At 36.8% G+C, this 13,972-nt stretch overlaps 1 protein-coding gene across 4 annotated transcripts in view; it reads right to left on the bottom strand.

Moving 5' to 3' along the window:
• Positions 1 to 230: 230 nt before the first annotated feature.
• per3 (period circadian clock 3) overlaps positions 231 to 13,972 on the bottom strand; it is a 57,184-nt gene continuing 43,442 nt past the window's right edge. For 3 of the 4 annotated variants that reach the window (XM_073916080.1, XM_073916081.1, XM_068224215.2), the window contains 7 exons: positions 13,540 to 13,725; positions 13,092 to 13,358; positions 10,125 to 10,795; positions 8,238 to 8,430; positions 6,112 to 6,298; positions 5,441 to 5,591; positions 231 to 1,204 (listed from right to left, as the gene is read on the bottom strand). In XM_073916080.1, the coding sequence (XP_073772181.1) occupies positions 1,073 to 1,204; positions 5,441 to 5,591; positions 6,112 to 6,298; positions 8,238 to 8,430; positions 10,125 to 10,795; positions 13,092 to 13,358; positions 13,540 to 13,725 (1,787 nt within the window). In that variant the 3' untranslated portion in view covers positions 231 to 1,072. 4 annotated transcript variants of the gene reach the window in all.

Here is a 13,972-nt window from a genome sequence, read left to right as displayed (position 1 = left end):
CAGATGATTTTAACCAATCCATTTGCGTTCAGTTCTAGAGCAATGGGCCAATAAGAAGAGCGCGAAGGCGGGGCAAGCATTACGCACTTGGCTTTGTTTACAGCAGCAAGTTGACATGACAACTGTTTAAAACCATTCCTGAGCGCTGCGTTTCACGTTTCAAGTGCAAAGATGCATTCTGCGTGAATGTCATCTGAATCCAAGCATGTGGTAAACATCTTGCAGTAAAAACTGGTCGCTCACAACAATTTTATGCACAAATGCTCCCAAATATATTTTGAGGTCACATTGATAAGATTTAGGGCGCATATTTCGAGCCCCGATATAGCACCTTTAATGAAAAACAGAAATACCCTGGGACAAAAGGTGGCGCTGAGCAACTTAATGCTTCTGGCACTTGCTTGTTGCGCAGAAAAAAGTAGTCACCCTCACACATTTTCCTGTATTTATTGTGCAATGTTTTCCACTACACTTTAATGTTTTACTAGTATAGCAATGAAGGGTCAAACCTTCGGAAACAAGCCATTAAAAAAAATTGTGAAACTGACTGAATTTGACTCCACAATTCGGCTTGAACTATTTTCCTAATACAATGTATATTTGTGGGCGGAGCTAAACAGACAGTGATGTAAAAATGGGTGTTGATTTTCTATGGAGGCGGGGCTTAGTCACACTATTACATAGAGGCACATTCATAACCTGTCGTTTTGGCAGACTGGCTTCAATAATAGTCTGTTTTTAAGCTGGGGAGAATATTTTGCATTTTAAAGCTGGCTGGATGTTTTAATAGAGCACTGACCTGTTATATTAATTCATTTGAATAGATTTTAAATTTCTCAGTTCATGACCCCCTTAAAAACTGCTTTAAAAAAGACATATTAGAGCAACTAAGCACAAACATCATTACCAAATTAAAGTCTGATATTCACAGTAATTTGGGTCCATGGTCTGTAACGGAGAGAAGTGTCCATCTCCTGCGAGTGTACAGACTCACTGTGAGCGGACAGGAATCGGCTCTTTGTGTGGTTGCGGGACCAGCGGCTGCTCTGATTGGCTGAGGACTGGAGTGATGTCAGGTGTCTGTATCGGGTCTGTTTTCCTGTGGTGGACAGTCTTGTGGACAAGAGATGTCAGGAGGGTTTGGAGAGTCCGTTTGAAGATTCAGCTTCTCATTCGGCTCTATTGTGTTACAACTTACACAACCCTAAAAAATAAAACAACAACGACATGTGTGATCACAGTGAAACACTAAATAGATATATTATTGCTAGACTGATAATGATCTGTAATGTAAAAAAAGCTGAAATTAACTGCTAAATTCATCACAGTGCAAGTAGGTATCACTGTAGTGGGAGGGATTTTACTGCAAGTAGGCTTGGTGACCTCCAAGTCGGAGGGATTTACGCCACAAGTGGGCTGTGTTGCTGTAGATGTAGTAGACATTAATAAAATAAAACTGGTTACTGTAAGGTTGGGTTTAGGGTTGGGGCAATACAGGCATTCATAAAACACAATAGTTGGACTCTGTCAAAAAACACAGATTCATTCTTCTTATTATGAATATTTATTATTGTCAGCCACTTTAAACATTATGAATAGTTTGAACATTAACACTGCACTGTACTTACAGGTAAAAAATAAATAAAAGGTCAACGTTTAAATTAAAATGTGCTTTTAAAGTTAATTCAAATGGCACTGTTCTTAAAAAGTAAAACGAAAACTGCTGTACTCATACATCATATAGTATAGTATTATATAGTAGCTTATTCATCAAAACCTGAGAATGTTCCGTGGACCTTATAAATATAGGCTATACAGGGTTCAACGCTTAGGATTTTTTCTAGTGGGCCAATCAGGCCAGTGGTTGAGATTTTTACTTGCCCTGCCAAAGTTTTCACTGGCCCCACAAAAAAAAAAAAAAAGGTTAACAGCTATTTCTTAGCCACATATTTTAAATAATGTGGCAAAATAATGTCTGTGAATCCAGAATTTAAACATTTTAAAAATGTTAATAAATGTAAAATGAGAAAAATTCAAGATTTTATGCAAACGAAAAAGCAGTATAGAAAATGTGCTGGCATTTTATTGCAATTCTAAATTATTTGTTTAAAAATGGATTGCCAAGCTGACGACAACTTTTTTTTTTTTTTTTTTGCCAGATTCTTAATTTTGTTCCCATGTAATTGTCTGCTTCCAAGACTTTAGAAACAGACGCTTTCTTTTAGCCTCATAGTTTGATGTTGCCATCTTTTCATTGTACTGGTTGTTACCAGGTTCCGGAAAAAATTAACATGCTCATCGTTACTGGCCGAAAGGGGCCAGTAACAATCCTGTCTACTGTCCCGAGCGTCTTTCACGCTGGCCAAAAACTCTTTTTGCTAAATTTTGAAATATACGTTGCATGTGTGTATTACTTATTTGCATATCTTTGAAATCTAAACATTAACTTGTATTTTTTATTTATTTATTTATTTATTTTTTTAGTTTAGTTTATTTGTTTACAGGGTCAATGCACATTAATAAACATTACTGTAAAATGTGCCAGAATTAGCCAAGAATGGCTATTTTTTATCCGTAGACCCCTTACAGAATGTTAAAAAGTCACACCTAAAATAGAAGCACAACATTAAACATTAAATACACTTTCATATAAAATATATTTTTTCACTTTCATATTTTAAATATATGAATTGGATTTACATATTTAAATTACAAATTAGATCTGCGTATTGCAAGTTAGAGTAGGCTTTGTGTGTCAGAAAAGCAAGTGCTTAAATTATACCTGTCAACATTGGGATATCAAAATACGGGATACACCCCCAACAACCCTTACAAATATGGGGAGGAAATCAGCATCAAATGATAGAATACATAAACATTAGAAAATTAAAGAAAAAAAAAAGGTTTAGCCTATTAAAATCAATTTAATTACTTTATTATTTAGCGAGTCCTCCACATACCACTAAAAGGAAGCCCGTACCAGAGTTTGAGAACTCTGCCACTGTCATGCTTGGTTTGGGACTTGTGGAGCTGCGGATCGATGGATTTGCTCTTCAGTGTTTGAACTAGCAGCAGTGAAAAATAAACCACACTGAACTAAACTAAACTGAACTTCAACTCTGAAAACTGAGCTGACACTAGGGCTGCTCGATTTTGGGAAAAATCATAATCACGATTATTTTGGTCATAATTGTAATCACGATTATTCATAACGATTACTGTTGAGGTCAATATTATTATTTTTTAGCGCTTCTGAGAATTAAAAAAAAAAAAAAATTCCCAAATGATGTTTAACAGAGCAAGGTATTTTAATAGTATTTCCTCTAATATTTTTTCTTCTGGAGAAAGGCTTATAATTATGTTTAGAAATGTGTTGAAAAAAAAAATCTTCTTTCCATTAAACAGAAATTGAGGGAAAAGGGTTGCTAATATTCAGGAGAGCTAATAATTCTGACTTGAACTGTATACAGTTATTTTCCTCCCTGCAAAGGAAAGAGAAATAGATACAATAGAATAAAAATATAAAACAAACTGTGCTTTAAGCATCTTTACTATAAGACAAACACTTAAGCTACAAAAGTCCTTCAGTCAAGAGCAGTGAGGGATTTTCTCCTTTTCTTATTTAATTAATAATGATCGAAACAGGCGGCATCAGGAATTGCGCGCTGTCACTTTAATGGTTTTGCTTTCACGCTTCTTTTGATCCTCAACTCTTTTGTTTATTACACAAATGAGGGTTAATAAGAATAATCACTAAACATCGCGTTTTGTCCATTAAAGCGCTCATGTTAAGATGACTTCAGATGCTCTGCTCGTCACAGTGTGCGAATGAGACCAAGTACAACCGTCTGCAGCCCGCATGCTTCTGACTGTGTGTGCGCACAGTCAGAAGCAAAACCGCATGCTCCACACACAGAAGCATGCGGTTTAGTTCGCGCTTTTACGAGCAACACATGTTTACAACTAAAAAGGGGGCGGTAAATAATGGAATAAGCGTTTATCTCGATTAATGGTTTTTCATAATCGTTAGAGGCCAAAATCGAAATCTGATTTTCGATTAATTGCACAGCCCTAACTGACACTGTTTCAATTTACTAGAACTTTTATGTTAAAGGTGCAGTAGGTGATTGTCTTCAGAAACATTTGTTGTTGATCTGGTTGAAAGTCTCTTCACAGTCCAATAGTAATGATTACAGTAAATGATCTAAATGTGTTTATATGTATTTTTATATTCTGGGTAAAGCATAAAACTAAAAAATGTTCATCCAATTAAATAGAGTCGGACCAACATCTCCCATAATTCCGATAAGCAGCTCAGACTGTCTGTCAGCAAATGTAGATTCCGACTTCTGCGCATCTGTTCATGCAGATCCGCCACTAGCGCGTGCCCGTCTGCATCACAAACACATGCGCGCGAGCGAGCTGCGGGCCGCTCACAGATGCCGAGTCGGAGCCAGAGGCAACGAGGGACAGCCGAGGCCAGGCCGATTACTGTAAAGCCAGGCACGAGTATAATTCACCCTAAAAGCGGTCACGAGACGGACCGGGAGAAATAAAATACAGAATTGAAACTTTTAAAATCCTGAATCAATATTGGAGTTACTTTAGCATGCTGGAAGAAGGACGACACTATGGCTGAAGTATTACTGTTAGACAGGTAATGTTCTGTTTTAAAACTATTTTAGTCAGGCTAAGCTTATGTTAGTTAGTGTTCTGTTATGAATGACTTATATGCACAGACGTGTTGATCAGCCACTGAAATCTCCTGTTGAAAGATTGATGTGATTATTTTCAGTTTCATAAGGTCCTTTGACAGCATCTATAATGTAGATTTATATTTAGTTTAACAACAAAACACCAGTTAACAGCGCTATTCCGCCTAACCTGCTTTATTGAGCTGAAGTTGCTTTTATATTCACATTGGGTCAGTTTTGAACAATGACAGCCTTCCTATACTGTTTACCGCTACTCTGAATATTCGCTCTAATATAGCATGTAAGTGTGGCTAAGTAATAAATGTAATTCCAGCATGGCGCTGGCACTAACTAACTAGCGAATGACATGAACTAGTGGGTTGTCTGTCGGCTGTTGTGATGCGGTGCGCGCTCGCGATTTCAGGGGGTGTGGCTTTGACTGGCAGTCCCTCCCTGCCGTCCAAAGATAATATGCTAAGCTGTTAGCATTTTAGCAGGTCACCTACTGCACCTTTAAGCTGCTTTGACACAGTCTGCATTGTAAAAGCGCTAGAGAAATAAACATGACTTGAATAATCTTAATATAATCTGATAATTATATATCCAATCCTTTCAAATCCATTTGATGTAATACTCAAAAAATATGCGCATTTTGATCAGTTTTCCGTGAGGTATCAGCTGAAGTATTTGAGTATCATATAATATGCTTGTCCAGGTGATTGTGGTGTGAATGCAGTGTTGTGGACCTGTGTGTTGATCTCCTGCGGGACGGTGTTCTGCTGGATCCAGGGATGAACCTCGGCCAGCTCCTTCTTCTGGTCCGAAGTGAACCAAGGCTGCATGGGCTGCATCAGAATCAGTTTTTCTCGATCCTCCTGAAGAACCTGAGCCTGATCCCTGCATGGAGATCCACACACAGAAGACAAATCAGCCCAGTGGTCTCAACACCACACCACTGTTATGTTAACGTCTAAATACTGCTGATGCGAACTCGGTCTTTCTTCTGTCAAGCTATTTAAGAGGGTCTCAATAGCTGCTTTTCCAACTAGATCATAGACTTCCATTCATTCACAGCAGACCTGGAGCTGGAACTCATGGTGCAATCGCTTGCTTTATCAACAGCTAATCATCTTGCTGCTTTTCGCTGTGTTGTATGTCAGAACTTCACTCAAACTCCAGTGTGAGTGCAGCTTTAGGCCTGACAGTGGAAATGCTGCTATGCCATACCTGCCATCACCTACCTGAGGTCTGACGACACAATGATATATTTAAAGCAGAACTACCTCAGCGAGAGGCAGGTGGCGCTCTCTTTTAATCCTGTGGAGAGAGATGCTGAACGTGACTGACTCAGGCTGGTCATAGGAATGATCCCGGGACAGAGGGAGAGAGAGAGAGACGGCAAGAGAGTGTCTGATACCTGGAGCTGATCTGGTAGGTCAACATGACGGGTTCGGGCGTCTGCTTGATCATGCTCCACAGAGGGTCGTCCACGTGTTTCTTGAAGCCGCTTCGCTCTCGTTCCTGGGCCTCGGCGGATTTGCGTGCTTTCCGGGACGTGTCTGAGGAATCGTTGCTGGCGAAATACTTGCTGCTGTTGCTGCTGCCTGTGAACCAGGCATGCCATGGGTCAGTTTGATGAAGAAAACACTGCGGTTTTATAAATAACTCAAAATATATAAAGACATCACAGAAAGAGTACAACATTAATTGTTTAAATTGTAAATAATAATAAAAAAAACATTCTCATTGGAGCACATTCTTCAAGAAAATAATTAAAAAGCAACAACAATATATACACTTAAACTACACAATAATTATATACAATTAAACTATATACTGCTCAGAAAATTAAGGGAAAACTTGGAGCTACCTTGTGTTGTATAACTGTTTGAGCAGTATAATAATAATTTAAAAATGATTAATAAAACTGCCAATATCCTTTTTTACAAATAATTATAAATATATCTTAATATTATTTCACCTACATATTTTATTTATACAATAATCCTACTACTAATAACAGTAAGAAAAACCCAACTGGACTCTAAACTTTCTAACAACTTATTCTAAATATATTATTATTATTACTAATATTTTACCTCAAAAATTTATAATAATAAAAAAAAAATAATAATAAAAGCTTGAATTTTTATTTTAATTATAAACACAGTTAAAGTCAGAATTATTCACCCCCCCCCCCCTTTTTTTTTTAATTATTGCCTAAATGATGTTTAACAGAGCAAGGACATTTTCACAGGATGTCTGATAATATTTTTTCTTCTGGAGAAAGTCTTATTTCATTTTATTTTGGCTAGAATAAAAGCAGTTTAAAAAACAAAAAGCGATAGTCTACAAGAACAAATCATCATTATACAATAACTTGCCTAATTACTCTAACCTACCTAGTTAACCTAATTAACCTAGTTAAGCCTTTAAATGTCACTTTAAGCTGTATAGAAGTGTCTTGAAAAATATCTAGTCAAATATTATTTACTGTCATCATGGCAAAGATAAAATAAATCAGTTATTAGAGATAATTTATTAAAACTATTATGATTAGAAATGTGCTGAAAAAATCTGCTCTGCGTTCAAAAGAAATTGGGAAAAATTAAACAGAGGGGCTAATAATTCTCACTTGAATATATATATTTGACCTGAATACCAAAAAGTTTAAATAACCTCAGATGATGTCATGAAACTAAATACACCATTTAAGCTTTACCATTTTAAAATCACTCTTTATTTGTTTTCCTACTTCCATTTATTACTTGTGACATACATTAACAAATAAAAGATTATTTTAAGAGCACATTTTTAAAGGAAATACTTAAGTAACAATGTGTAAAGATAACAGATGTCACAAGTAAAATACACACTGATAATATGAAATAATTTGGGTGAGTAAATGATGACATGATTTTTTGTAATAAAGTAATCAATAATGCTTTACATCAAGTATTTAGAATTTATATATGCTTTAGCTATATATTATTACTCACTTAAATACTGTAACAATAATCTATTCTATTCTATAATCTAATACAAAATCTATTAAATCCATACTTTTTTACTAACAAAATTATTATAAATATACTTTAACATTTTTATATATTAATATTTTGATAATATATACTTTTACTTAAATGTTTAAGTTATACTAAATAATAATAATAATAATAACAACAATCTAACTAGACTCTACATTTTTTATTAAACCTTTTATTTGACATATTTAAAATTTTATTTAATATTTAAAATACATATTTTAATATTTCGCTTTATATGATGTCATACATCTCAATTTTATCATTTCAAATCACTTTTATTTTTTTCTATGTTTGTGACATTTAATATGAAAGCCTGAGTGAATTTTTTTACTTTCGCAGTGTATGTCTGTATACAATAAATGAAGATGAGAGTTTATTAGCACTGAATTTCCATTCAAATATTCATGTAAGATTAATATGGCGTGTCTAATGACTTAATAATGAAATGTGCTAATGTGTGCAATAATGAAGATATAGCGAGTGAGGTGAACCGCACCAGTGTGGCTGGTAGACGTCCCGTTTGAGCCTAGTCCTGATCCAGAGCCCAGGGATCCTCCAGACTCTCCGGAGCCACTTCCTGAGGCATTGGAGCCGGTGCCGGAGCGAGCGTCTTCCTGCAGCAGCTGATCCAGCATCTCACTGGAGGACGAGTGAGCGTCCTGATGACCACACTCACTCCGAGCATCATCCTGAAAACACACACACACACACACACACACACACACACACACACACACACACACACACACACACACACACACACACACACACAAAACACACACACAATCACATTTAGCTTAATACCAGCTCAATCAGTTTAGCATCACACTCCACTCAACTCCACTACACAACTAATTATAACTTCTCTCTTAAGACCTTCATGTTTTAACAATAATTCATAAAACAATAATGTAATCTTTCACACTACCTTTATTATTTCACATTAAAATATTACGGTTTACTAATTTATACAAGAATTTAAGTACTTTAAACTCCTACTTTTACAAACCACAACATTTCAACCAAATTTGACATATATTTTTCCTCTTTTTAAAGATTTTATTGAATATTTTTCCACATTTAAATTTATGTTTACTAATTTTTGGACCATTATCACGCACACACACACATCATTTAATAATGATAACAATAATGATAATAATCATCATCAATATCAAATAACATCAATAAAATGTTACATTTAAATATTTTAAAATTATGTCACTTAAAGATTTTAATTGTTGTGATAAAACTTAATATAACGATATGAGAGAGAGATCACATCACCTGTGCGCGCGAGTAATCATCCTCTCATAAGGTATTCACCTGCTTTTGTTCGCGAGAACACAGTTATTTTTGTCAGTCGTGCTGCTTCTCGATTTAAGATCACATTTGCACACATATTGGGCCATCCTTATTGTTGAACCCTGCTATAAGCTTTAAAACTACAATGTAAGAATTATTTCCAACCTGCCAAAGTGGCTAGTGGGAGCGGCTGTCCAACCCGCCAAAGCTGAAATCTACCCGCATTTGGCGAGTGTTAATGTAAAGCCCTATATATATATATATATATATATATATATATATATATATAGAGAGAGAAAGAGAGAGAGAGAGAGAGAGAGAGAGAGTCCCTGTCAAACAATGAGAAACTGCCCATCCTACTGGGAGAGTGTGTGTGCTGCTGTGTGTTAGCAGCTCAGTTTGTGCACTCCTGCCACCGTCTGAGGAACCCACAATGATCCGCTCCACTATCTCCAACACACAACTGGAACTCTTTACTTGTGGACTTACTGTGGATATTATTGTCATCACTTTTATCCTGTTTCACAAATTACCATTAATCTATTTTTATTAAACGTTGTAGTTTTACTGATATATTGTTATTTTTATTAATCTATTTTTATTTTTTATATTTCTTTTCTTTATTTCTATATTATATTTTATGTTCATATTTGTTTGCACTACTGCCCTTTTTGCACTGTCTTGTCTGTACGCAGCGACGCTGCACTGCTTTGGCAATACGAATGTACAGTTATTTGTCATGCCAATAAAGCACCTCAAATGTGAAATGTGAGAGAGAGAGAGAAATATATATATATATATATATAAATATATGGATAAGTTGGCGGATAAGTTGGCGGTTCATTCCGCTGTGGCAACCCCAGATTAATAAAGGAACGAAGCCAAAAAGAAAATGAATGAAATGAATTGAATTGAGAGAGAGAGAGAGAGAGCGAGAGAGAGAGAGAGAGAGAGAGAGAGAGAAAGAGAGCGACAGTGAGAGAGAGAGAGAGATAATCTAAAGAGATTGCATCTAAATATTTAATTTCTTAAATGCATCAAAAAAATATTAAACAGAAACTGGACTTGGGGGTCTCACCGTTTTGGTGTGGTGTTCCTGCAGACTGTCAGCATTAGTGGAGGTCTGTGCTTCGCTGGGTTTGGTCAGCTCCTCCTGCAGCAGATTGAGCTGGATGGGGGAACTGGAGCGAGAGCTGGAGAACAGCGCAGTGGGCTGAGCTGCATCCAGATCCTCCCCAAACCACGGCTCAGGGATAGAGTCCGGCTCTGCTGGCACCCCGACTCCAGCAGACTCCAGGTTATGACCCTGCAACGGAGCCTCAGCAGGCATAGGGGTTCCAGGCGGGACGAAGCCGCCTATGTTATAGGGAACCACCCCTGGTGCCGCCATAGGAAAATACATGCCATTGTTCGGGGGGTACATGGGGAAGCTGGGAAGCAGGACCACCATCATGGGTGTCATTGGCTGGAGGTTCTGGACTCCTGGATCAGGCTGGAGCATGACGGGCTGCTGATCCGCACCTATGATGTTGAAGTATGGGGGTGTTTGCATGGGCACTGCCATGGGTGGCACAAAGCCGATGTTGGATGGCGGAGGCTGAGAGGACTCTGAGGACGGCCAGGAGGAGTGAGGCGCCGCTGTGGGTCCTGGAAGAGACCAGTAGTTGCCCGGCTGAGAGCATTCATAGCTGTCGGACGAATCCTCTGGTTTGGGACGCTTGTGTTTATTTGGTTGACGAACAACATCCCCTGAGAGCAGATGGAAAAGAGGGTTTAACACCAGATATAGAGGCTGCTGATGGGTTTTAATATGATGAGATGTTGATGTTGTCACAAACTTTAAGCACTATATTTAATATATAAGTACTAAGAGATTTATTTATTTATTCATTAATTTTTTTTGTGTTTAGCAGTATAGCCTAGTTAAAAACTAGCCACATAATGTAACGGTTGTATATATTTTATTACATTATTATTATTATTATTATTATTATTAATTGGCACATCATTAAAACATATTAAATATTTGTAAATTAAATATTATTACTTGATGTACTAAAACAATATAGAAAAAAATAATTAATAAAATCTTGATATATAAAAAAAATGATAATATAAATATATAATATAAAGTATATAAAATAATATATTTATAAATAACAAAATATATTTTCCATATATAATTTCCATATATAATATAATATAACATAACTTGTATTCGTTTAATTGTCTGAAAAATAATTATCTTTGAACCAAATTTTCTTTTTGTAGAGTTAAATAAAATACATAACATAATAAATAATTTATTATAATTAAGATAATAAAAATAAATAATATATAAAAGTAATGTTGGCGCAATAACCTAGTGGTAAGCGCTGACATATGGTGCAGTAGCACTTCAGGGCAAGTTTGAATCCCGGCTCGATGACATTTCCTATCCCTACCCCCTCTCTCTCCTACTTTGCTTGCTGTCTGAAATACTGTTCTATCCACTTTATAAAGGCCAAAAATAAATCCTAAAAAAATATAATAATTAATTAGTTTTAAAAAAAGTATATATATATATATATATATATATATATATATATATATATATATATATATATATATATATATATATATATATATATATATATATATAAAATAAAAAAATAAAAGAGCTTTTTACACCAGACGTCTACAGAGGGTGTTGAGGGTCTTAATATGAACTTTACATACTGTAATTGAATTAAAATTGCTAATGCTCATAGATTAGTTTAATCATTCATTCTATATTTTTGTGAACTATTTATTTTAGTGGCCGTGGTATTTTTTTGTGTTTAGCAGTATAGCTAAGTTAATACTGGCCCAATAACTTAAAGGCTGTATGTAGTTTAATATATATTAAAATGATTAAATATTTCTAAATATCAATCAGTTTTAGAAGTACTAAAACGATATCCAGAATAAAATATTTTATAAATCTTGCCATATTAAACAACAAATAATCAATTAAATAATCAATAACAAGAAAAAAACAAAACTAAATTTTATTAATGAAATTTTCTCTAATAGAGTTAAATAAAATACATAACATAATAAATTATTTATAATTATCAATATAATAATGTCACATATAAAAAGTGAATAAAATAATAATATAAATAAACAAATCATATGATTAAATCATAAAAAAATTATTATACACACTCTAGGAAATTAGGAAGGTAATGCTGACTCGCAAGGGAGTATCAGTCAGTCAAAACAAATGGAGTGTCAGTCAAAACGCCTGAACGAAAAAGATCCATTTCGTTGGGTTTTATTCCCTAAAGCAGGTCGCACACCAGAAGCGCCGCTCGGTGGCGCGCTGCGCAGCGCCATGCATTTTAGAATTCTAAACATAGGTTTCTATCAGGACACACACACCGGCGCCGCAAGTCGGCGGCTGTCGGCGGCGCCCGACCATGGCTCAGGACGCAGTTTATTTTTAAGCCGTGCCACAGAGCGCCATCTGATTAGTTTCATGTTAAATATCATTCGAATGTGCGCGTCTGGTGTGTGATACTTTAAACTGTCATGTACGCGCCCTGTCGCGGCGCTGAGCGGCGCTTCTGGTGTGCGACCTGCTTAAGGCTAGTTCATAACTCTCCACATGGTATCAGACTAATGTATTTGCATGCAGCCACAACACCATATGAGGGGCCAAGAGCGGTGAAAGTTAAGAGCATACTGCTACTCTGAAGCCACATTACTTTTAAGGGGCTGATGATTAGGCTGATAAGGTGCAGCTGTGAACCATGTGGTAGGCCTTCAATGAGTGCATCAGAGAGGTTCAACAAACAGTGGGCAGGGCTTCAGGGAGCATGTCACAGAGATTTTCTACACACACTTTATACTACCATCTTTATCCTACATTACAGATAATATTCACTGTTATTTCAAACGACCACCTCTTTTTCTTTTAACAACATAATAAAAACATAAACATATAAAATGTGCATTTCAGAAATCCCTTTGGCTGCTTTAATCACTGTTATCCAAAGTAAGAAACAGATAATAAACACACCTCTGTGATGTGAATGTGCATTGCTGCTGTTGTCCTGCTGCAGGTACGAGCTGTATGGACTCTGCAGGATCCGATGGCGGAATCGGTCCACGAACTGCTGCTCCTCCTTCTGTGTGTGAGCCGACAGCACCTCTTTGGTCAGTCCCAGCACCAGCAGCTCCTCTTGAGACGTGGAGGCGGAGCCAGAATCAGGGGCGGGGCTAGCAGGAGCAGGGGCGGAGTCGGCTGGCTCACTGCCCATCGGAGCGTCTTCTAATGCAGTGACTTCTGGAGCAGAGAAACAAGAGAATTCAGTTCAACATCTTCAGGCAGGGTTCATACACATGTTTACTACTAAATTGCAGTGACTTTTTCAAGACTTCCAAGTAACACGCCACCCTTGTTGTCGCCAAACAACTAGCACAGACGACACCCATGGGTTGTGGTGTAAAGGAAGCCTGAGACTCACCGGACTCAGGCTGTGGGACGTGGACGATGGTGCTGCTGTAGCTGCATTGACTGGTCACGGACACCACACTCATGGCCTCAGTGGATATAGTGATGTCTGTTAGTGGAGCTCCGACCACCGCTGCTGTCGTGGCTGAACCTGCAGACACCTGACTGTCCAGAGCTCGAGCGGCGTCCAGAGCAGCGTCTGCACCACAAACAATGGCACTATATCACTTACGATAACAATGTCGCTTTTAACTACATCAAATAATCATGACAATTTGCTGAAGCTGGTATCACGTGTTATCACAACATTGACCTACGCTGCAAAAAAAGGGTTAATATGTATGACAAAAAAAATGTGCATTGCTTTTTGTAAATACATGTTCAGAGTAAACAAATGCCTCAACCAAATTACGAATTTGGGACCAATTCGCTTGTTAAGTCTGACA

This window comes from Danio rerio, chromosome 11 (assembly GCF_049306965.1).
Source record: "Danio rerio strain Tuebingen ecotype United States chromosome 11, GRCz12tu, whole genome shotgun sequence".
Lineage (NCBI taxonomy): Eukaryota > Metazoa > Chordata > Actinopteri > Cypriniformes > Danionidae > Danio > Danio rerio.
Note: the sequence above shows the minus strand (reverse complement) of the source record. Positions and strands in the feature narration are given on the sequence as shown.